The sequence below is a fragment of the Notolabrus celidotus genome, unplaced genomic scaffold, assembly GCF_009762535.1.
Source record: "Notolabrus celidotus isolate fNotCel1 unplaced genomic scaffold, fNotCel1.pri scaffold_366_arrow_ctg1, whole genome shotgun sequence".
NCBI classification, from domain to species: Eukaryota; Metazoa; Chordata; class Actinopteri; order Labriformes; family Labridae; genus Notolabrus; species Notolabrus celidotus.
This window is the reverse complement of record NW_023260191.1, coordinates 9,679-34,064: the sequence shown is the minus strand read 5'-3', so window position 1 is coordinate 34,064 and position 24,386 is coordinate 9,679. Positions and strand designations below refer to the sequence as shown.

At 43.6% G+C, this 24,386-nt stretch overlaps 1 protein-coding gene and 1 long non-coding RNA gene across 2 annotated transcripts; one reads left to right on the top strand and one right to left on the bottom strand.

The window, feature by feature from the left end:
* Window positions 1-5: 5 nt before the first annotated feature.
* Window positions 6-23,701, bottom strand: LOC117809704 (slit homolog 1 protein-like; the record flags this gene model as incomplete). The annotated part of the gene is made up of 7 exons (XM_034679171.1): window positions 23,691-23,701; window positions 23,566-23,637; window positions 3,625-3,696; window positions 1,321-1,392; window positions 1,111-1,182; window positions 128-291; window positions 6-49 (listed from the first exon to the last, which is right to left on the bottom strand). Coding segments are annotated over exons 1-7 (507 nt in total), but the record flags the coding sequence as incomplete, so codon positions are not given.
* Window positions 6,860-9,666, top strand: LOC117809705. The gene is made up of 2 exons (XR_004630609.1): window positions 6,860-7,160; window positions 9,528-9,666. It is a non-coding gene; the product is annotated as an uncharacterized LOC117809705 (long non-coding RNA).
* Window positions 23,702-24,386: the final 685 nt, after the last annotated feature.

Below are 24,386 nucleotides of genomic sequence, written 5' to 3'. Positions count from 1 at the left end.
GATCCCGACGCCGGATGCCACGGCTGGACGAAGGCGCTTCCTCCGTGTCCTACAAACGACAGGAAGTGATCAGACATCAGCTGAACTTTGACCTCTGCTCGTTTTTGTCACTTTGCTGTTTCCGTACCCGAGCAGGCGAAGTCGCTCTTCCTCAGCTCGGCGAGGTTGAGGCCCCTCAGCGTCGGGGGAGAGCTGCACTGAGTGTACAGGCCCAACGCCGCCCGCTGCCGCAACCACGGAGACAGCCAGGCCAGGTGACAGTCACACCGCAGAGAGTTAGAGTGGAGACGACTGAGGAGGGAGGGAAGGAGGGAAGAAACGGAGGTGAAGAGAGAGGGATGGGAGAAGAAAAGAGAGGAGAAGATGAGGAGGTTAGGAGGTTAGGAAGAGAGGTGAGGAATGGGCGGAGGTAGGAGGTGAATGCATATGTCAAAGGAGAAGTTGAGGATGGAGGGAGGAGAAAGTGAGGTAGGGAAGTGGATAAGGTGAAAAGGAAAGGGAAGGAATGAAGGTGAAGAGAGGGGTGGGGAAAGAAATAAGAGGAGATGAGGAGGTTAGGAAGAGAGGTGAGGAAATATGAAAATGGAACAAAGATATGGGCAGAGGTAGGAGGTGAATGCAGACGTCAATGGAGAAGATGAGGATGGAGGGAGGAAGCGAGGGAAGCGAGGAAGCAAGGAAGCAAGGAAGGGAAGTGGTTAAGGGGAAAGGAAATGGAAGAAACAAAGGTAAAGAGAGAGGGATGGGAAAAGAAAAGAGAAGAGAAGATGAGGATGGAGGGAGGAAGGGAGGTAGCAAGGAAGCGAGGAAGGGAAGTGTATAAGGTTAAAAAAAGGGAAGAGAAGAAGACATGAAAAGAAGAAGTGAGGGAAAGCAAGGGAAGGAGTGGATAAAGGAGGGATATGACAAAGTGAGAAAAAGGGAAGGAAGTAAGGAAGTAGTACACAGGAAAGGAATTGAACCAGGAGAAAAAATGAAAGAGGAAAAAGATGAAAGAAAGTGGAGAAAGAAATCAGATAAAAAATAAGTTATATCTCTTTAGGGTTCTGTTTCCAGGAATAAGCACTGTGGAATTCTGGGTAATGTAGTGCATCAAGTCGCAGGACTCACAAGGTGCGGAGCTTCGGCATGTGGTTGAAACTGGAGACTGGAATACTGCTGATGTTGTTGTTGTTCAGCGTGCTAGAAGAGAGAGAGACATAGAGGCATTAGAGGAAGAGGGAGGAGAGAGAGCGAGAGGAAGAGGAGAGGACGGAGGGGAGACATTTAAATGTGACACAGCAGCGTGGTTTAATGTACAGTTATTGATAAGATACTCACAGTACTTCCAGAGACCGCAGAGCTCTGAACGCCCCCTCCTCTATACAGCTAATGTGGTTTTTATCCAGCTGACTGGTAACAGAGGAAACCAGGATGATTAAAACCAGTTAGTCCACCAAATATCTATCAAAACACTCAGAGTTATTAATGCAGTGAGTTCTACTACAGAGTCCTGTCTGTTTATAATGCAGTGACTTCCACTACAGAGTCATGTCTGTTTTTAATGCAGTGACTTCCACTACAGAGTCATGTCTGTTTTTAATGCAGTGACTTCCACTACAGGTCATGTCTGTTTTTAATGCAGTGACTTCCACTACAGAGTCATGTCTGTTTTAATGCAGTGACTTCCACTACAGAGTCATGTCTGTTTTTAATGCAGTGACTTCCACTACAGAGTCATGTCTGTTTTTAATGCAGTGACTTCCACTACAGAGTCATGTCTGTTTTTAATGCAGTGACTTCCACTACAGAGTCATGTCTGTGTTTAATGCAGTGACTTCCACTACAGAGTCATGTCTGTTTTTAATGCAGTGACTTCCACTGCAGAGTCATGTCTGTTTTTAATGCAGTGACTTCCACTACAGAGTCATGTCTGTTTTTAATGCAGTGACTTCCACTACAGAGTCATGTCTGTTTTTCTAATGCAGTGACTTCCACTACAGAGTCATGTCTGTTTTTAATGCAGTGACTTCCACTACAGAGTCATGTCTGTTTTTAATGCAGTGACTTCCACTACAGAGTCATGTCTGTTTTTAATGCAGTGACTTCCACTACAGAGTCATGTCTGTTTTTAATGCAGTGACTTCCACTACAGAGTCATGTCTGTTTTTAATGCAGTGACTTCCACTACAGAGTCATGTCTGTTTCTAATGCAGTGACTTCCACTACAGAGTCATGTCTGTTTTTAATGCAGTGACTTCCACTACAGAGTCATGTCTGTTTTTAATGCAGTGACTTCCACTACAGAGTCATGTCTGTGTTTAATGCAGTGACTTCCACTACAGAGTCATGTCTGTGTTTAATGCAGTGACTTCCACTACAGAGTCATGTCTGTTTATAATGCAGTGACTTCCACTACAGAGTCATGTCTGTGTTTAATGCAGTGACTTCCACTGCAGAGTCATGTCTGTGTTTAATGCAGTGACTTCCACTACAGAGTCATGTCTGTTTATAATGCAGTGATTTCCACTACAGAGTCATATCTGTTTTTAATGCAGTGACTTCCACTACAGAGTCATGTCTGTGTTTAATGCAGTGACTTCCACTACAGAGTCATGTCTGTGTTTAATGCAGTGACTTCCACTACAGAGTCATGTCTGTTTATAATGCAGTGACTTCCACTACAGAGTCATGTCTGTGTTTAATGCAGTGACTTCCACTGCAGAGTCATGTCTGTGTTTAATGCAGTGACTTCCACTACAGAGTCATGTCTGTTTTTAATGCAGTGATTTGCACTACAGAGTCATGTCTGTTTATAATGCAGTGTCTTCCACTACAGAGTCATGTCTGTTTTTAATGCAGTGACTTCCACTACAGAGTCATGTCTGTTTTTAATGCAGTGACTTCCACTACAGAGTCATGTCTGTTTTCAATGCAGTGACTTCCACTACAGAGTCATGTCTGTTTTTAATGCAGTGACTTCCACTGCAGAGTCATGTCTGTGTTTAATGCAGTGACTTCCACTACAGAGTCATGTCTGTTTTTAATGCAGTGATTTGCACTACAGTCATGTCTGTTTATAATGCAGTGTCTTCCACTACAGTCATGTCTGTTTTTAATGCAGTGACTTCCACTATAGAGTCATGTCTGTTTTTAATGCAGTGACTTCCACTACAGAGTCATGTCTGTGTTTAATGCAGTGACTTCCACTACAGAGTCATGTCTGTTTTTAATGCAGTGACTTCCCCTACAGAGTCATGTCTGTGTTTAATGCAGTGACTTCCACTACAGAGTCATGTCTGTGTTTAATGCAGTGACTTCCACTACAGAGTCATGTCTGTTTTTAATGCAGTGACTTCCACTACAGAGTCATGACTGTTTTTAATGCAGTGACTTCCACTACAGAGTCATGACTGTTTTTAATACAGTGACTTCCACTACAGAGTCATGTCTGTTTATAATGCAGTGGCTTCCACTACAGAGTCATGTCTGTTTTTAATGCAGTGACTTCCACTGCAGAGTCATATCTGTGTTTAATGCAGTGACTTCCACTACAGAGTCATGTCTGTGTTTAATGCAGTGGATGATGCCAGTTTTCTTTATATATCCTCTGTTTTTAGTTTTTGTGTGTATACTTCCACGTACAGGTTTTTGAGGTCCGTTGCTCCTCTGAAGGCTCTCCTTGGGATGGCGTGGATGAAATTCTCACTCACATCTCTGAAGAACAAAGAAACACAGAGAGAGAAGAATTCAGAGAAGAAGAGTAGAATGATTAGATAAGACATCATGGGTTCGTGGTCGGTTAACAATGAACTTCACATCTGAACCCCAGATCTTTCATTCCTGTGTCCTCATTCCTCTTCCTGTTGTACCCTCATGTGTCAGGGTCTAACTCTGCCTCTTAACCCCCTTAAGTCCACTTTACTCTCTGGCTGACACGCACCATTAACGATTCCAGTCATACCAATCTAAGTACCAGTTCCTCTTTATCTTAATGCAGTTCCTTCCTCCAGCCTCGGGGGGATCTGGGACGACCAGATCCCTCAGACCACAGAGTCACATGAGCAACGACACAACCGGAATAAAGACGGGCGGCGAGAGAGAGACATCGCTTCAACTCAAAGATGGAGGAGGAGATGAAGGATCAATAAGTACAGCAGCTTACACCTGATAAAAGCAAGACAAGAGGGATGAAATAATGTGTGTGTGAGTGTGTGTGTGTGTGTGTGTGTGTGTGTGTTGACCACAGAGGAGGATGTACATCATCACAGGCTGCCCTGGAGGACCTCAGACACACTCCATTAACGTCAGGGTCAAACCAGAGAGGCTGACCGAGGAGGAGGAAACACCCACTTACTGTCTGAGACCTCCACTGCTGATAAAACAGACACTGCTGTTTCACCACCAGACCAGGAGACGACAACTGGACTCTGGATTTAGACCAAGTCTGGTAAAAGCAACTATTGATATGTGATGTGATGGTATAGTCCTTTTTTAACTGTTGATCAATTTCCCCCACATCATGTTGAATAGCTACAGGTCATATAAATGCATATACAACATTAACACGCTGAGAGAGGCTCATATAAATCATCTCTGCAGACGCCTGGTCATATAAATCAAAGGCTCTAAGTGCAACATGTGGATTTACTGCAACACATATTTCAGACTCACAGTGACCAGAAGCAAGTCTACGTGGTCAGGTGTCAGCCGGGGCGGCAGACAACACCGACCCGACCGGATCCAGACACATTTATCTGTCTGTACGTGAAGTTCTGGTGATGTAAATTGGACGATAAACAAGCCCAGGCTGTGGTGTCAAGTTTCCATCTCCTAAAGGTGCATTTCAACCAAGAGTCCCAGGGTCTTTTAGCCCCCAGAACTACTTCATCCTGAACTAAAAGGTTCCTGGTCCCCCATTGTTGTCTGCGTTTGGACCACGGGCTGAAGTCCCGGGTAGATTGTGTAAATCAGGCCAGTGACGTATGGAGGAAAAACAAAGTAAATGCGATACTACTAGATCGGACGGTGTTTTGGTTTAAACAGCGACCCTGTTAACTGGAGACTCTCAGCCGGATGCATATTATTCTAAATGTTAAATCTAAATCTAAATGTTAAATCTAAATCTAAATGTTAAATCTAAATGTTAAATCTAAATCTAAATGTTAAATCTAAATGTTAAATCTAAATCTAAATGTTAAATCTAAATATAAATGTTAAATATAAATATAAATATTAAATATAAATATAAATATAAATGTTAAATCTAAATCTAAATGTTAAATCTAAATCTTAATGTTAAATATAAATATTAAATATAAATAAAAATGTTAAATATAAATATAAATGTTAAATCTAAATCTGTATTAAATCTAAATCTAAATATTAAATCTAAATGTTAAATCTAAATCTAAATATTAAATATAAATATAAATGTTAAATCTAAATCTAAATGTTAAATATAAATATAAACATTAAATCTAAATCTAAATGTTAAATCTAAATCTAAATGTTAAATCTAAATCTAAATGTTAAATCTAAATGTTAAATCTAAATGTTAAATATAAATATTAAATATAAATATAAATGTTGAATATAAATATAAATATAAAATATAAATATAAATGTTAAATCTAAATATAAATGTTAAATCTAAATATAAATGTTAATCTAAATCTAAATATTAAATCTAAATCTAAATGTTAAATCTGAATCTAAATGTTAAATCTGAATCTAAATGTTAAATCTAAATCTAAATGTTAAATCTAAATCTAAATATTAAATATAAATCTAAATGTTAAATATAAATCTAAATGTTAATATAAATATAAATATTAAATATAAATATAAATGTTAAATATAAATGTGAAATATAAATATAAATGTTAAATCTAAATCTAAGTGCTAAATCTAAATCTAAATTTCTCAACGCTATCTGAGCCTTAAATTAGATTTAACATTTAAATTTAGATTTAATATTTAGATTTAACATTTAGATTTAGATTTAGCATTTAGATTTAACAATTATTTTAACTTAATATATTTTTCACAACAAAATTAAATGTGAAGAAGATCACTAATATTCCTCTAAATGTGATTAAAAGTGACTTTTAAAAATTCACTCTACATTTTCATGAAGTTTTGGAGCTAGATGTGGAGAAATGTTGATGTTATTTTCAGTGTGAACAACTCTACAAATGGCGCCCCATAAGAAACGCCTTTAGTAAAAAATGTTAAAGTGAAGTTTCTCAGATAGTTTCCCCAGAGTCTGCAGCTCTTATTAGACTCTGAGGTTATAACAGAGATAATTATAGTCCATGCCGTTTAGAGACGTGTGCAACATGTTTCATTTGGCAGCTTTGGGTCTATATTTTTCATCTGTTTCTTTAATCGCAGTGAGCTTTGCATTCCTTCAAGGTAGCAACCCGGGATGTCATCAGAGCAGCCAATCTGTCTCCGATCAGTCTGTCAACATTTCAGTGGTAAACCAGCGCTCTCCTCTGTGTGGCCAAACCAAGAGGAAGTGCTACAGAGAGGTCAGCGGTTAGAGGCAGCAAGACGGCTCAGAGTGAAACACATCAGCAGCACGAAACAAGACTCAAACCCCGCCTGACACCGAGGTCTGAGGTCTGAGATGAAACCAGAAGTATCACCGTGTTGTTGAAGCTTTAAGCTCTGCGGTGTCTGGGACAGGAAGCAACCGCAGGAGGAGGTGATGAAGGATATACAGAGTGTGAGAACAGAGGGAGGGAGAGAATAGAGGAAGTGTGGCACAGAGAGAAACAGGAAGATGAAACAGAAAGAGAAGCTGTGACAGAGACACACGATGAGTCAGAGCGAGGGTTTTGAGGTCTGATAGGAAGAGACAGACGAGAAAAGGGAAGTCCAGTAGCACATCCAGTTTTTCTGCTTCATTTCAGAGAGAGAGCTCAGAGCCAGTGAACCCGGACTAACCGCGTATTTCTGTCTCTGTGTTTGTCTCTGTTCACGTCCAGTAAGCTCCGGATCCGCTCAGGAATATGTGCAGCAGAAATCCAGTGTTTGTCCGAGGCTTTGAGTTCTGTTTGTCAGGATTACTCCTTTATCTGTTCAGCAGAGGCAGAACAAAACAGAGCCTGGTGTCCTGCTCTCTTCAGGAAACAGAGTCCAGAGAATGAGCAGATGTTGTTCCAAACATGCAGGTCAGCTCCTCGTACCTAAAGTCTCTGAAGGTAGTATGGGAGGTCGAGCCTTCAGCTATCAGGCCCCTCTCCTTTGGAATCATCTACCAGTCAGGGTCCGGGAGGCAGACACCCTCTCTACTTTTAAGAGTAGGCTTCAAACTTTCCTTTTTGATAAAGCTTATAGTTAGAGCTGGATCAGGCTTGGACCAGCTCTTAGTTATGCTGATATAGGCTTAGGCTGCTATTGGCCTAGACTGCTATAGACTTAGACTGCTATAATTCTATACTGCTATAGACCTAGACTGCTGTAGGCTTAGACTGCTATACACCTAGACTGCTATAGGTTTAGATTGCTACAGACCTAGACTGCTATAGGCTTAGACAGCTATAGACCTAGACTGCTATATGCCTATACTGCTATAGACCTAGACTGCTATAAGCCTATACTGCTATAGACCTGGACTGCTATAGGCTTAGACTGCTATAGACCTAGACTGCTATAGGCTTAGACAGCTATAGATCTAGACTGCTATATGCCTATACTGCTATAGACTTAGACTGCTATAGGATTAGACTGCTATAGACCTAGACTGCTATATGCCTATACTGCTATAGACCTAGACTGCTATAAGCCTATACTGCTATAGACCTAGACTGCTATAAGCCTATACTGCTATAGACCTGGACTGCTATAGGCTTAGACTGCTATAGACCTAGACTGCTATAGACTTAGACTGCTATAAGCCTATACTGCTATAGACCTAGACTGCTACAGGCTTAGACTGCTATTGACTTAGACTGCTATAAGCCTATACTGCTATAGACCTAGACTGCTACAGGCTTAGACTGCTATAGCTCTAGACTGCTATATGCCTATACTGCTATAGACCTAGACTGCTACAGGCTTAGACTGCTACAGACCTAGACTGCTATAAGATTAGACTGCTATAGGCCTATACTGCTATAGACCTAGACTGCTATAAGATTAGACTGCTATAGGCTTGGACTGCCAGGGGAACTGACATTCTAAGATCCTGTATTTCCCTCTCTCTGCCTGTCTCTGACTTTAACTCTTCCTGTCCCATTAAAGTTCCTAACCATAGACCTTTCTGGAGTCCCTGAGCTCCCTTGTCTCGTAGGTTCCTCTGGATCTCTGCTGCTGTGGACGTGCCAGACTCCAGCTGCTACAACTACTACTATCCGTCTCCCCACTATCATCTCTCTCTCTCTTCATCTCCCTCTATCCCTCTCTCCAACACGGTCTCAGCAGATGTGTGTCTAACATGAGTCTGGTCCTGCTGGAGGTTTCTGCCTGTTAAAGGAAGTTTGTCCTTGCCACTGTAACTTGCTAAATGCTGCAAAGTGCTCTGCTCATGGTGGATTAAGATGAGATCAGACTGAGTCCTGTCTGTATCAATACAAACATACAAGAGGTATCATAATAGAGCTCTGTCCTTCACTTATGTCTACACACACAGACACACACACACACACACACAAACACACACACACTGCAATATTAAAGATGCTTTCTCATCAGGTTGTCAGGATATCTGTTGCCAGGACACGAGCAGGCTGGATATGATGTTTACTGGAGGGAAACACAGACTGGTCACAGCTGGAGGTGCGTGTGTGTGTGTGTGTGTGTGTGTGTGTGTGTGTGTGTGTGTGTGTGTGTGTGTGTGTGTGTGTGTGTGTGTGCCCAGTAGGTAGTCTCATAATATTTGCTCCCTCTCTCTCTCTCTCTCTCTCGGTCTGTCGTCTGTTTCGTCCTCCCTCGCTCCTCCTCAGCCTCTCATTGTTCTGCCGTCTCTGCTGTCGATCTAATATCCTCCTCCTCCATCCCTCCCTCCCTCCATCCCTCGCTCCCCGCTCACGGCGGAGGGTGAGAAAGGTAAACTTTCCCACTCCGTCCCTGCTCGTCTTCTGCCTGTCACCTCTCCATTTCTCCCTCTCTCCCAGCAGGAGGTCAAACTCGGGTTAGGTTCGGTCAGGTCAAGAAATTTCCAGATATACCTCGAGGTTCCATCTGATTTTGAGCCCGACTTAAAAAGGCTTGAATGGCAGCACCAAAAGAACCCAAATCCACTGTAAACGCACTAAAAGCACACAGAATAACTGCTTTAACCTCTTTATTAAAGGCATTCAAGCAAGAATGTGAAATGCTGAATCCATCAACAAACAAAGCTACCCTGCTTTTTTATGCGGACATAAAAAAAAAACGTTCCCGACCTAAAAACAGTCCCTTCTGGATCACTGTGCCTACACAGTTTGTTTGTTTAGTTGCCAAGTCCAGCTCTTATTGAGAGAACTTTTGCATAGCTTTTTGCCAGTTTTTGTCCACTCACCTTCAACCCACCTGACACCCGTTTTTCCTGCCTTCAGGACCCATCTGCACCCAGCTCTGCCACCTTCCTCACTCACCTGCCTGGTCACCACCGTCTGGATCCCTCCCTCAGTACCCCAGGACCCCCACCAGCTATCCCTTCACTGTGCACTTCTGCAATAAAACTTTGGGAAACAAGACCTGTCTATAGTCTGTAATAGCCTGTCTCCAGCTGTAATACATGACACACTTGTTTTTATTTTACTACGTCATGGCTGTAAAATTCGGTCAGAACAAACTAAATATAGCAAATATTGTGGCGCCGAGTGGCCTAGTGGTTTAGGCATGCGGCCCACGTACAGAGGTTAAAGTCCTTGTCACAGCGGTACCTTGTTCGACTCCCTGCCACGCCCCCCTTACTCCATGTCTTCACTCACTCTCTACTCCACACATGTCCTATGTCCTTCCTGTCTTCGGCTGTTCTATCAAAATGCTCAAAAATATAACTTAAAGGTGACATATCACGCTTTTTTCATCAACATATATTGGTCTAAGAGGTCCCCAAAACATGTCTTTAAAGTTTATGCTCAAAAAAACACTTTGAAATCAGATTCTGGTCTGCCTGAAAAACCCTCTTCTTCAGTCCTCCTCAGAACACTCTGTTTTCTCTCTGACCACGCCCCCTCAGGAAGTGGATGTGCCTCGGCTCTCCAGCACGTTGATCTAATGTTTACATGTTGGCTGAATATACACGGCTGCTCAGAGATCACGTTACTTCAACCCTCTGAATCTGATCCAGAATCTGATCCTGACGGAGAGGCGCCTGCAGCAGGACCTTTCTGAAGGATTGGTCACAGATTTAGTGTTTCTTGTTGTTTTATTTACCAGTATGTCGACGTGTGTCTTGGTACACAGCTACGAACATGTAGCTATGTGGCTATGCTAACTAGCGCTAGCACTTATCCATGACAAATAGAAATCATCCACTAGATCTTCAAATCTGCAGACGTGGGGAGTCAAACCGACCTCTGCCAGAAAGGCAGCGGGACCTTTTCTGAAGGATTGGTCACAGATTTAGTGTTTCTTGTTGTTTTATTTGTCAGTATGTAGACGTGTGTCTTGGTACACAGCTACAGCTACCAACATGTAGCTATGTAGCTATGCTAACTAGCGCTAGCACTTATCCATGATAAATAAAAATCATCCACTAGATCTTCAAATCTGCAGACGTGGGGAGTAAAACCAACCTTTGTGTTTATTAAGACAGCCTACAACTAGCATGCCTCCCTCCTAAGCTCCTTGTTAGCACACATGTGTGCAGGGAATGAAAAACGGAGGAGGGGTTGAGTTGTATTTTATACAGTCTATGGGCTGAACAAGCTCCGAGCTCTGACTTCCTGTTACAGACCGGATATTGTTGTTACGTAACAAAAACACTGAAGTCTGAAACGGCTGGTTTCACATTTACAGAAAGGTGGAGAAATCAGAACAGGGGCAGAATGGATTTTTTTCATTCTCGGGGGGTTTGTAGACAGGGACACATATATTTTAGGTAAAGAACCATTAAAAAGTCCATTTTGCATGATATGTCACCTTTAAAAAAAAAGGGAAACAACAAAAGTTGAAGACGTTGGAGCTTCTGTGGTGGTTTTAGTTTCAAGTTATTTACAGGTCATACATGAAACTCACTCATGCTCACATAAACAAACAAACACACACAGGAACCGTCATGTTTGACCCTCATCCAGGAGGGTCAGCAGACAGATTCTGAGAAACAACATGTTCAATATTTGATGGTGACAGTCTGGTCCCCTCCTCAGTCTGACACACACAAACACACACTGAACAAACTGCTTAAATAAGTTATCAGCTCCTCAAAAAGGAAGGACAGAGGAGAAGAGACGGATGACCACAGGGAGGGAAGAGAGAGAGGAGAAAACGAAAGTAAGAAGCAGGAGGAGGAGGAAGAAGAGAGGGTTTTAAGTCAGACCAGATGTGAGGAAGGAAAAGGGAGTAAATAACCGGAGTGATGCAGAATCAGAGAGAAGACAAGTGTGGTTAACCAGGAAACCAACGCAAGAGAGGACGACCCTGAGAAGACCTGCACACACACACACACACACACACACACACGCACGTAATGGAAGATAAACCAGGGTTTTAAAATATGCCGCACAAAAGACAGACAATCAGTCTGATCCTCAACGATGTCGGCTGTTTTTCAAGCTTCAAACTTTTCCCCTGGAGTTTGCATTCAAGCAACTTTTAAACAAAATTCAAAGAGTCGTAAATATTTTGACCAAAAAGGTGAAAAACAGAAAAAGGAAGTGAAAGAAAATCATCTTGTTTTACTTCCCCTTTATTTCTCTTTTGTTTGAGGCGACCGCAGAGCAGCAGGGAGGAAGCTTACACACACACACACACACACTCAGACCCAGCACGAAGGGAGCAAAACCACACTCACACTCACACACACACATGCTCTCTCACACATTGTGGGCAGAAGAAACATGGCCGCCCCCACCGTAATGCAACACAACCCGAGCATGTTACACCACAAACACTCTGCAGCACATGCGTGACAAACTCACATGTGCACAAACACAACAACAGTGTGTGAATGAATACGACCCACACAGCCGCTGACCTGAAAGGGTTCATGACATGATGGGACAAAAGAAGGTGAAGACTCTCTTTCACTTCTCTTTTTCTCTTGCTCTCCGTCTCTCGCTTCAGTTTCACTTCCTTTTTGTGTGAAGTAAAGGAAGTTCAAGTAAACCGCAGTGACCACTTTGTGTTATAAACCGTCTTAAAGCTGCAGTGAGGAACTTTCAGGTAGTGTTGAATTTGGCGCCCCCTGTGGACAAAGCAAGATGACATGTTGGTCCAAAATACCTCAGCTTGAGTACTGACTAGAACGAGGAAGAGACCTCTCTAGAACTCTACGCTCCCAACATGCAGGCCTGATCATCGTACCTAAAGTCTCTAAAAGTAGTATGGGAGGTCGAGCCTTTCCTCTCCTTTGGAATCATGTACCAGTCAGGGTCCGGGAGGCAGACACCCTCTCTACTTTTAAGAGTAGGCTTCAAACTTTCCTTTTTGATAAAGCTTATAGTTAGAGCTGGATCAGGCTTGGACCAGGTCTTAGTTATGCTGCTATAGGCTTAGACTGACACACTGGGATCCTGTCTTTCCCTCTCTCTCCTCTCTCTGCCTGTCTCTCACTTTAACTCTTCCTGTCCCATTAAAGTTACTAACCATAGACCTTTCTGGAGTCCCTGAGCTCCCTTGTCTCGTAGGTTCCTCTGGATCTCTGTTGTAGATTCCTTTTTTGGGTCTTTCTTTCTTTCTTTCTTTCTTTTCACTTCTCTCTTTTCTTCTTCCTTTCCTTTGTTTTTTCCTCTTTCTTTCTTTCTTTCTTATTCCTTTTATTCCTTCTTTCCTTTGATTCCTTTCTGCTGTCTTTCTTTCCTTCTTTTGTGTTCTTTTCTTTCTTTCATTCCCTTTTCCTTTCCTTCCTTTCTTTCTTTGTTTCTCTCTTTGTTCTTTCCATGTTTCTTCATCATTTATGTCTCCTTTTCTTATCCTGTCCTTTCCTTCTGTCATTCCTTTACTATTTATTCTCCTCTTTTTCTTTCTTCTGGTCTCCCTCTCTTCTCTCTTTTCTTAGACCTTTCTGGAGTCCCTGAGCTCCCTTGTCTCATAAGTTCCTCTGGATCTCTGCTGTAGATTCCTTTTTTGGGTCAGTTATTCTTTCTTTCTCTTCTTTCTTTCATTCATTTTGCTTTCATTCTTTTCTGTTCCTTTCTTTCATTCTTTTATCCTTTTTCCTTTGATTCCTTTCTGCTCTTTCTTTCCTTCTTTTCTGTTCTATCCTTTCTTTCTTTCTCTCTTTGTTCTTTCCTTGTTTCTTCATTTCTTCATCATGTGTCTCCTTTTCTTATCCCGTCCTTTCCTTCTTTCATTCCTTCATTTTTCTTTCTTTCTCTCTTTTCTTTCCATGTTTCTTCATCCTTTTTATCTCCTTTTCTTATCCCGTCCTTTCCTTCTGTCATTCCTTCCCCATTTCTTCTCCTCTTTTTCTTTCTTCTGGTCTCCCTCTCTTCTCTCTTTTCTTAGACCTTTCTGGAGTCCCTGAGCTCCCTTGTCTCGTAGGTTCCTCTGGATCTCTGCTGCTGTGGACGTGCCAGACTCCAGCTGCTACAACTACTACTATCCGTCTCCCCACTATCATCTCTCTCTCTCTCTTCATCTCCCTCTATCCCTCTCTCCAACACGGTCTCAGCAGATGTGTGTCTAACATGAGTCTGGTCCTGCTGGAGGTTTCTGCCTGTTAAAGGAAGTTTGTCCTTGCCACTGTAACTCACATGCAGTATGAGATGGTTTTTTTTAAATTATAAGTTCTAAAAATATCTTATTTTTCGATCTTGTGCAGCCCTGTTTTGTGCATTTTGACTTCCCATCACTCCTTCCTCTAATACCCGTCTCAGTTCTGCTCTAACGTCACTGATTGGCTGCTGGTAATGTTGCATTTTCCTCCCTTCATGCATTCAGTCTGCTCTCACCGAGTCGTCTTTACTTTGGACGGACATGACAGGAGAAATCCCCGCTCCTGTCCCTACCTCCCACAAACACACTGCGAGCAGACACACACGCTGTGCGGAGGAATAACAGCGGAGGAGGGAGCGATGCCGTCCGTCCTGATTTTCAGACTGAAGCTGTTTCCACAAACAGCGGGGAGCGTCCCCAGAACCCCGGCTTTGAGGAAACTCAAAATATGGGAAAGTCCTGCTTCTGTGTGTGTTCTGCGATGACTGATTCGACTCCTGCAGATAATGTAAATATAAAAACGTATGCATGTGCAAATGGACTGAACACACGCTGACATATCTGCTGTCGGCTGGACACTTTCCATCCGAAGCCCTTTGGAACAGTTTGTTTCATGTGTTGGGTTTTAACATGGGAGAGAAGCACTGGGGGATAACGTAAACATACGGCGCCTCCAACGCGGATCATCTGAGCCGTGTTGACGACGAGAGTCCAAATGAACTCTCCTGCTTTGAGATAGTCTAAGTCAATATTCTTGCAGCCAGTTGTCAATGAGTTAAGACTTGCTTTAAGGAGGTTTCCAGACAATGTGAAGGCGATAGACTTGCAGCTGGAGATTACATACTTTCACACAAACTGTATAAACTTCATGCATGGTGGCCTAGCACTCTAAGCGCCCCACATATACCCCTTTTAGACCACCGCAAACTAGGGATGGGCAATGATTTTCGAATATTTGTTCACTTTATAAAAATCGGAGAGTTACTTTTAAAAGTACAATTTTTCATCATTTATATCGGTGCCTGGTTGTAACACCGTATCCCCACCAGGCGGTGGCTGTAGAGCATCTTAAAGCTGTTTGCTAACCGCATGAAGTAACAGAAGAAGAAGAATGCTAACTGCATAAGACAGCAAAAGAAGAAGAAAACATTAGCAACAGTCTCTGCATTTTTCTCTGTTCTGAATCTCACACTGCTACACACGTATTTTCAGACACTGGGTAAACCTGGTTCTAGTTCTGGGCTGGATGCTCGCGCTGGTTCGGAGCTGGTTCAACTTGCGAACCAACTCAGCACCAGTTTGTTTTTCTACTCATTCAAGCCTGTGGAAGATCCACGTCATGACCTCACCTCCACGTGACCACTTTTCCTAGGAGCTCTAGTGCAAACTTTCCCTCTCAATAATAACGATGGTGGACAACGTAGCACGCTTGCTGGTCTTGCTCCTGGGTTTTCCTAATCACATGTACCCCTTTTCAACCGAGGCAGTTTCAGGGCCGATTCTGAGCCGGCGCTCAATCGAAAACGTTTTATTCATGTTTCGACAGTGAGTGAACCGGCTCCTAGCTGGGAAAAAAAATGGTTCCAGAGCAGCTCCGACTCTTTGCTGGTCTAGAACCGCAACCCGCTTACGTCAGGGGGGAGGGGCGGGGTTGCGGTGATCAAAAACACAAACCAAATGTGTTTCCATCATTGTCCTGCAGCGAAAAATTAGAAAGGACTAATGGACTCCTTTTATTTTAAAAGTTATATTTTTGGGCCTTTTTGCCTTTATTTTATAGGACAGCTGAAGAGAGACAGGAAATGTGGGGAGTAGAGAGCGGGGGAAGACATGCAGGAAATGGTCAACCAGCCGGGAATCGAAACCGGCGATCCCTGCGACGAGGACTGTAGCTTCTGTATGCGAGGCGCTTAGACCGCTAGGCCACCAGCGCCCAAACTAGACTAATGGATTCCAAGGCAAAGCAGTGGTCACCAGAGGAGACAAGCTGCCGTTGTCCACCATCGTTGTTGTTGTGAGGGAAAGTTCACGCTAGCGCTGCTGGGAAAAGCGGTCATGTAAATCTGACGTCATGACGTGCCTCTTCCACTGGCTCAAGCGGGCGGAAATCAAACGAGGGCCACGTTTGTTAGCAAGTTCAAGCAGCTCTGAACCAGTGCAAGCACCAGCCCGGAAATACAACCTGGTTCACGTTGGTGGAAAAGAGGTAGAAGAGAACTAATCCAAATTTACCAACACTTCTGTGCTACCTTTCTTTGTTATTTTTTTGCTGCAGGAAAATGGCGGAAACTCGTTCGGTTTGTCTTTTCGGTCACGGCAAAAACCCCTTTGCCGGGATGAAAGCGGTTCGCAGTTCTAGACCAGCAAAGAGTTGGTGCTGCTCTGGAACCTGTTTTCCTGGCCGGGAGCCGGTTCTCTTGCAGTCAAAACACAAAAAACTGGTTCTCAATTGAGCGCCGGATTCGAACTGGCCCTTGAAACTGCCTCGGTCGAAACAAGGGGTACCCGTGACCACTTTTCCCAGCAGCACTAGCGTGAACTTTCCCTCACAATAATAACCAGGACAGACAACGTGGCATGCTTGCTGGTCTTGCTCCTAGGTTTTGGAATCACATGAGGTCCCAAAGAGAACTAATCCAACTTTACCAACACTTCTGTGCTACTCTTCTTTGTTATTTTCTCGCTGCAGGACAATGGCAGTAACTCGTTTGGTTTGTCTTTTTGGTCATGGCAAAAACCCCTCGCCTGGACGTAAGCGGTTCACGGTTCTAGATCAGCAAAGTGTTGATGCTGCTCTGGAACCTGTTGTCCTGGCTGGGAGTTGGTTCTCCTTGCAGTCAAAACACAAAAAGCTGGTTCTCAATTGAGTGCTGGATTTGAACCAGCCCTGAAACTGCCTTGGTAGAAAAGGGGTAACAGAGGCCACAGTCCTCAACGCAGAAGTGGCTGGTTCAACTCCTGGCCGACACCATGTGCTGCATGTCTTCCCCTCTCTCTACTCCCCATGTTTCCTGTCTCTCTCAAACTTAATGCATCCAGTTGTCTGAAAACACAGCGAGACAGCAGACAAACAAACTGCCGAATTATCACAACAGCAAATTGCTGTTTTCTGTCTCGCCTGCTGCAAATCTGTTCTCCAAACACACGCTGCGATCTGTGTGTCGATTGTGCAACACACACGAAAAGAGACAATTATGCTGCACAAATGCAAATACATGCAAACACAGACGTTTCTCTTCCAGCGTGCTCGTCCTCCCCTTCAGTAAATTAGTCGGCTAAACAGCAGGGTCATGTTCTGGTTAGCCTCCGAGCAGCTGACATCACCACCTCTGTTAGCCCTCACGGCGTTAATTAGCCGCGCTCAAATGCCAATCAAGTGCACTAATGAGGACGGCTCTGCAGTCCTGCCTAATGAGAGGAAGTCTGCGAGGGAAGTTACTCAAACTGCAGAGACGTCTTCATTTTCTCTGTTGGCTCTGGATTTACTTCAGCTGTGCTCTCTCATGGGGGCTTCAGTCACACAAGGAGTGGGCGCTTTTGTGCCGGCTAAACCTGTTTATGAGCCTGAGAGCCACTGTGTGGTTCACAAAGCACACACAGAGGGTTACACACACCACAAACTGTGCACTGGTGTTGTTTGCACACATTTAAATGAACCATTATGCATTTATTTGGGGTTAAATGCACACTTCCAATGCAAATTAGCTTCAGTAGTTAGTCAAATATTTACTATCTGCTGAGAGTTGGTGGCAACAATATTTAAAAGGCGTGTCACGCTCAAACTTTCCTGTTATGATGACAACAATTCAACCCTCAAGATGATCCTTAAATTAACCAGGGGTCAAATCATTCTGCGGTAATCTCTACACGGCTATGTGGCTCTTTGCTAGCTTGCTGCAGGAAGTTAGCCTGATATTAACTCTGATATCTGTGTCCCATCCGTCATGAATCGCCTTCAGAGTAACCTGGTAAGAAGCGTCCCCTCCTCAGTCAGCTCGTTCTCCTCTTGTTGTACAGATTCAAGCTCGGTCAGGATGTGATGCTGACAGCTCGGCTCCACAATCAGACGCAAAACAAGAGCAAGCTGCAAAGAGCTGCAAAACTTTGTGGGGGGGGGTTTTGCTTGAACAAGTACACACAGAACAAGTATCATGTGTCATTATTATACAACTTTCTTATTGATCTTTCAGCTGTGTAAGATGCTTGATTCTGATTGGTCAAAACCCCTTGACAATGGTTATTAACTTTCACTAATGTGAGCAACACCAGAGACAAACTGATCAAACGTCATGTCAAATCAATCAGAGGAAAAGAATTCAGACACATTTTGCTTCTGCTTGTTGACACCATAGACCGTAAGGTGAGGGAAAACAGTTAGCTCACGTTAGCATCAAAACAATGTGGCTAAAACCAAGCAGCAACCTCTTGTCTCAAAATATGAAGCCCATGAGGAAGTGTTATAAACTGCAGTTCATCGAGGATCCACTTGAGGCCGGCTCAATCCACGGAAAAGAGTTCTGGCACTTTTTGCTTCTGCTTGTTGACACCATAGACCAGGGGTACCCCTCATACAAATCTTAAAGGGCCACAAATAATTTTTTCAATGTGTCAAAGGTCCATTTAATGAGGTCGGTCAGCCACATGCCATAATACTGTAATATTTAAAGCAAAATGTCCTTTTCGTTCAAAACAACAACAAAAAATCTGAATTAAAATGTCTTTGTTGTTGTGTGTTTTTGTGTCCTAGATGTGTCAAGAGTCCTGCTTTCATTCTTTCTTTCTTTCTTTATTTAACCAGGTGAGAGACTCATTGAGATTTAAAACCTCTTTTCAAGAGTGACCTGGCCAAGACGGCAGCACAAAATAGGTTACAACACACAACAAGCACACAAAACAACACAGATAGAATACAGTCACAGTTTCACATGGTTACATGATTACACAGTGCAATCACAGGATCCAATGGAGCTTGTTTCTCTGTCTTTTATGAGTGACTTGAATTCCCCCAGAGTTACAAGATGTGTCAGTTTCAAGTCCTTCTGCACATTATTCCAGGGAAACGGGGCTGAAACTTTAAAAGCCTTTTTGCCCAGTTCAGTTCTGACTCTCGGGACCTGCAACTGTACTTGCAGCTTGATACGGTGATTTCAGTGCATTTATTTTGTAGTTTTTACCTCTGAATTTTGAGGATACGTCTCTTAAAAATTCTTATGCTTCGTCTTATGATGCCGATGAGCAGTGAACTTAAAACACGCCATTTTCGTGCATTCTAGGGTCCTACAGCTGGCAAAGTGCCAATTTGTGGACTGCTCCAAAAACAAAAGTGAAAGTTAAAAATTGCACTGCAGCAGTGGACTCTAAGTGATCCAGTAACATGCTGTCTGTGTATCGTTGGCATGGAGACAAGTCTGACCCGACCAAAACACAGAGTGAAGGAATAACAGTTTGCGGACCACAAATAGGCAGGCGGCGGGCCTTGAGGGCCTCTGCCGTAGGCCGTAAGGTGAGGTAAAACCGTTAGCTTTCGTTAGCATCAAAAAAATGTGGCTAGCTTCGGTTTAATGCTAAATCTGCAGGTTACAGAGATTTCCATCTTGGATCCTGTCCAGTAATATGATGAAGGAGTGGAGCAGGTGAGAGAAACTTTAGGTTAGCGATCTCTACAAGGAAACTTAAACCCTGAGCTGTGGTGATGATAGCAGCAGGGTTCAAAGTTGAGACATGTGTTTATTTTTAAAGGTGTGTGAACCACAGAGAACCTCAGAGAAGAAGGAGAGCTGAATGAGGACAGGTTCATGTTAGGCAGATAAGAATCCATCACCATGGAACGATCACTGACGAGGAATCACTGGGACTACTTTTTAAAAACTGTGAACATAAATCATATAAATCAAGTTTAAAGACTTGAGGAGTGATCCCCTCGTATTGTCTGCTGCTGCCTGTTTTGTAATAAGCTCCACTAACACACTCCAGTCTTGTTTTTCTTGCTGAAAGCTCCATCTCTCCACAGAGTGTCTTTGTGTTTAGCATCAAACACTTTTACCATGTTAATGACTTGTTGTCGAGTAATTTCGGCTCACCACATCGTAACTGTTTGCTAGCAGAGTCACAGCTTTGTCATTAATCTCTGCGGCGTGGCTCACGAACCGTCAATTAGCTGGTCTCTGTTGGTCATTAGAAAGACTGCGCCCACAGTCTCTCGCCTTCTCCTCCTCCTCCTGAGGCTCCGGGCTGAGAGGAAGTGAAACCACTTTGCAGAGTAGTTTGTCTGAGGGTGTAAAAATCCCATCAATCCGAGGTCAAAGGCACACCTGCTGAAGCTCTGTTTCCACCGGCTAACCACACGGTTCACGTCCAGGTCAAGGTGAGTGTGTGTGTGTGTGTGAGAGAGAGGGAGAGACAATTAGCTACACTCCCATAATTCTTGGGTTCCCCCTGGGCTAAAGGGAGGTACTGGAAGGGGGCACACACACACACACACACATGCAGAGATTCAGGCAGCCTCTGGGTATCATCAAAACACACAAAGGACTTTTACTGGGTGTGGAATGAACTCTTCTCTCAGCCACTCAGAGCCGACAAAAGACTGGAGAGTGAAAGAGAGAGGGATGAGAAAATCAAGGAGAGGAAGTGGATGAAGCAATGAGAAATGTCCAAACTAGCTCTTACACACACGTTGACAAGCATTACAGTTCATGTGTCGACACAAACACAGAGCAGCCTGCAGAGTCAAAGCTTCCCGATGCTGCAGCTGTAAGATCTGCATGTTTGTGTTAAAGCAGTCTCACAGGCCGCCTGATGAAAGTGTGGAACGTGCCAGATCAGAATCAATTTGTTTTAATCAGAGGTTTGCCAACTGGCTCAGAGGTGGATCAGGTATCAGATGCATGAACCTGTAATGGTCTATAAATAAACAGGAGTGAAGTGACTGGTCTCAGTGATTAGAACAGGCTCAGGTTTATTTAGACTGAGGTTGTGGTCCAAGTTTGAAGTATTGTCACGGGGAAGTCCGGCACTTTAAAACTGTTGTTATGAAGATTCAGTTACTGAGAGATACGGTGCATTTCAACCAAGAGTCCTGGACACACTGGGATCCTGTCTTTCCATCTCTCTCCTCTCTCTGCCTGTCTCCCACTTTAACTCTTCCTGTCCCATTAAAGTTACTAACCATAGACCTTTACTGGAGTCCCTGAGCTCCCTGTCTCGTAGGTTCCTCTGGATCTCTGCTGTAGATTCCTTTTTGGGGTCTGTTATCATCCTTTCTCTCTATTTCTTTCTTTCATTTCTTTGTTTTTTTCCTCATTTCTTTTGTATCATTTTTATTCCTTTCTGCTGTCTTCTTCCCCTTCTTTTCTGTTCTTTTTTTTCGTTTCCTTTTTCCTTTCATTCCTTCTTTCTTTTCTTCTTTCTTTCTTTCTTTTCTTTCTTTCTTTCTTTCTTTCTTTCTTTCTTTCTTTTCTTCTTTCTTCACTTCTCTCTTTTCGTCTTCCTTACTTTCTTCCTTTCTTTATTCCTTTTGCCATTCATTCCTTTCGGGCTGTCTTTCTTTCCTTATTTTCTGGTCTATCTTTACTTCTCTCCTTTTTCTTTCCCATGTTGCTTCTTCATGTCTCCTTTTCTCATCCCGTCCTTTCCTTCTGTCACTCCCTTCACCATATCTCCTCCTCTTTTTCTTTCTTCTGTCTCCCTCTCTTCTCTCTTTCTTAGACCTTTCTGGAGTCCCTGAGCTCCCTTGTCTCGTAGGTTCCTCTGGATCTCTGCTGCTGTGGACGTGCCAGACTCCCAGCTGCTACAACTACTACTATCCGTCTCCCACTATCATCTCTCTCTCTCTCTCTTCATCTCCCCTCTATCCCTCTCTCCATCACGGTCTCAGCAGATGTGTGTCTAACATGAGTCTGGTCCTGCTGGAGGTTCTGCCCTGTTAAGGAAGTTTGTCCTTGCCACTGTAACTTGCTAATGCTGCAAAGTGCTCTGCTCATGGTGGATAAGATGAGATCAGACTGAGTCCTGTCTGGAAGATGGGACTGGATCTGATCCGGTCTTGATTTTGGGTCTTTGTAAGTAATGAACATAGAGTACAGTCTAGACCTGCTCTGTTTGAGGGAATGTCTGAGGAGATGTTTGTTGTGATTTGGAGCTTTATGATTAAATATATCACAGTTTAGGTCCTCGTCCCTCGACAACCAACATGAACAATGTTGTTCACTTCACCTGTCACTGGTCATATGGTGATGGCTGATTGCTGCCACAGGTAACATTGAAGGTTTATTTTTAAACATACAATCTGCAGATCAGGACCGAAACCTCGACAACCGAAGAGAAAGGATTTAAGAGGAGGAGGAGAGACGGATGTGGAGAACCAAACATGGACAAAAGGGGACCGATGTACGGAAGGTAATTTAGACAAAGAGAGGAAATTCACACAAACAAAAGCAGCCAGCCAGTGTGTGTGTGTGTGTGTGTGTGTGTGTGTGTGTGTGTGTGTGTGTGTGTGTGTGTGTTTGCGGGGGATATCGGGCTTTAGAGAGTCCATCAACACAGCAGGAGGAAAAGAAATCACTCCTGCTGGAGGAAGTGCTAATGGCTTTGCATTGTGTGTGTGTGTGTGCATGTGTGTGTGTGTGCCACTTTTTGTGTTAGTGTGTGTTTAAGTGTGTTAGTGTTAGTGTGTGTGTGCTGATTGATCGAACACGCCAAGTCCATCTCGACATTCCCTGATGGGAGCCAGAGTGTGAAATTGCCAAAAAGGCAAACAGCAAATAATCAGGACAGACACACACATCCACAACCCCGCTGAAACACACACACACACACACTCACACACACACACTTTCTTTACTATTTATCGCTCCCATTCTCTCTGTGCATCTTTCCCTAACACACACACACACACACACACACACACACACACACCTCCTCTCAGTTATTAGCTGTATTTTTCTCATCTCCTCCCTCGGAGGAAAAGTAAGAGTGTTTCTTTGTATCACACACACACACACACACACACACACACACACTTACACACAGGTAAGAAAACACACACACACCTCACTGTCATTTAAGTCATAAATCAGTCATTGGGAAGAGTTAATTAGATGCTTCTGGTGTGTTTGCTTTGCTTGCTCTGACTCCTGCAGTGTTTTGTATGTGTTGTGTGTGTGTGTGTGTGTGTGTTGTGTGTGTGTGTGTGTGTGTGTGTGTGTATCCAGGCGTCTCCAGGCAGGAGCGGATACTTTCCCTCTACTACACAACAAAGACTTCAGAGCTGTGTGTGTGTGAGTGTGTGTGTGTGGTGTGGTGGTGTGTGTGTGTGTGTGGTGTGTGTGTGTGTGTGTGAGGTGTGTGGTGTGTGTGGTGACACATTAGCCGATAGTAACCAACTGTGTCCAAGTTTGAGTTATTTAAACAAGAAAAAAGCTCTTTGTGTTGTGTGTGTGTGTGTGGTGTGTGTGTGATGTGTGTGTGTGTGTGTGTGTGTGTGTGTGTGAGTGAGTCAAATTAAAGCTGGACCGCGCTGCCCCTGCTCCCCTGGGACTCTGTAAAGTGATTTGTGTTGCCTCAGTCCGTCCAAAGGGAAACTGTTTGCAGTGTTTTTTTCTAGGTGAGAAAAATGGGTCAATTTTGATCCAGAGCCTCGCCGACACACGGCCTGAAGCTGCAGGAGGAGCCGCGGTTACTCTTCTCTGCATGTGATGGTTTCAAACTTCAATTCAAACACACGTCGGTTGAAGGTAGAGGACAGAAAGCTTCAGAGGCGGTACTCACAGTCGAGACAGGGCCTCGTTCTTCTGAAACAGCAGCTCTGGGAGTTGGCTGAGGCGGTTTTTGTTGAGGCGACTGGAAGGACAAAACCAAACATGAGAAAGTGCATCAGTACGTGGAAATGTCACCTTTTATGCATGCACAGATTAAATGTGTGAACGTGTCAGAGTGTGCTCTTACAGCCTCTCAGCTTCAGTTCATCGAACGCTCCTCTCTCTATGATACTGATCTGGTTCTCCATCAGATGGCTGCAAGAAATATCAAGAATTAAAAGGTTAGAGCTGCAGGAAACCAACGTCTCTGAAAACCTCTGACTGTTGACTCCAGGTCTGGCTCCGCTCATCATGACTCTGGTTGTTGTTGTAGTTAAGTGAAATACGATCTGGTGATAAACAGAGTGTTTTATTCTGAAAATTAACCGGATTTTTCATTTTGTTTTGGTGAAACCTGACTTCCTGTCCCGCTCCATCTGCTCTGTTGAGATTGATGCGTCGTGCTCCGGCACCGGCACAAATAGAAGTCTTGTGTATCTGATCTGGAGGGCTCCAACCTGCCAGATCAGATGCACAGCCAGAACAAACGGAGCGGATCCAGTGGAAGTTAAACATTGACTAGAATAGAAAACCGATCAGATCCGGTGCTGTGACGGATCAGAGACGGACTGGAAACAGATCTGATGGAATTAGGTCGTTATAAAGTTTCATTGGGTCACGAATCAAGGATCATGGCTTGGTTCAACTCAACCACAAAGCCTCTCGATGCATCTCAACACAAGCCTGAATCAACAAAGATAAGGACTATTGAGAAGAGCTTTTTGATACTGC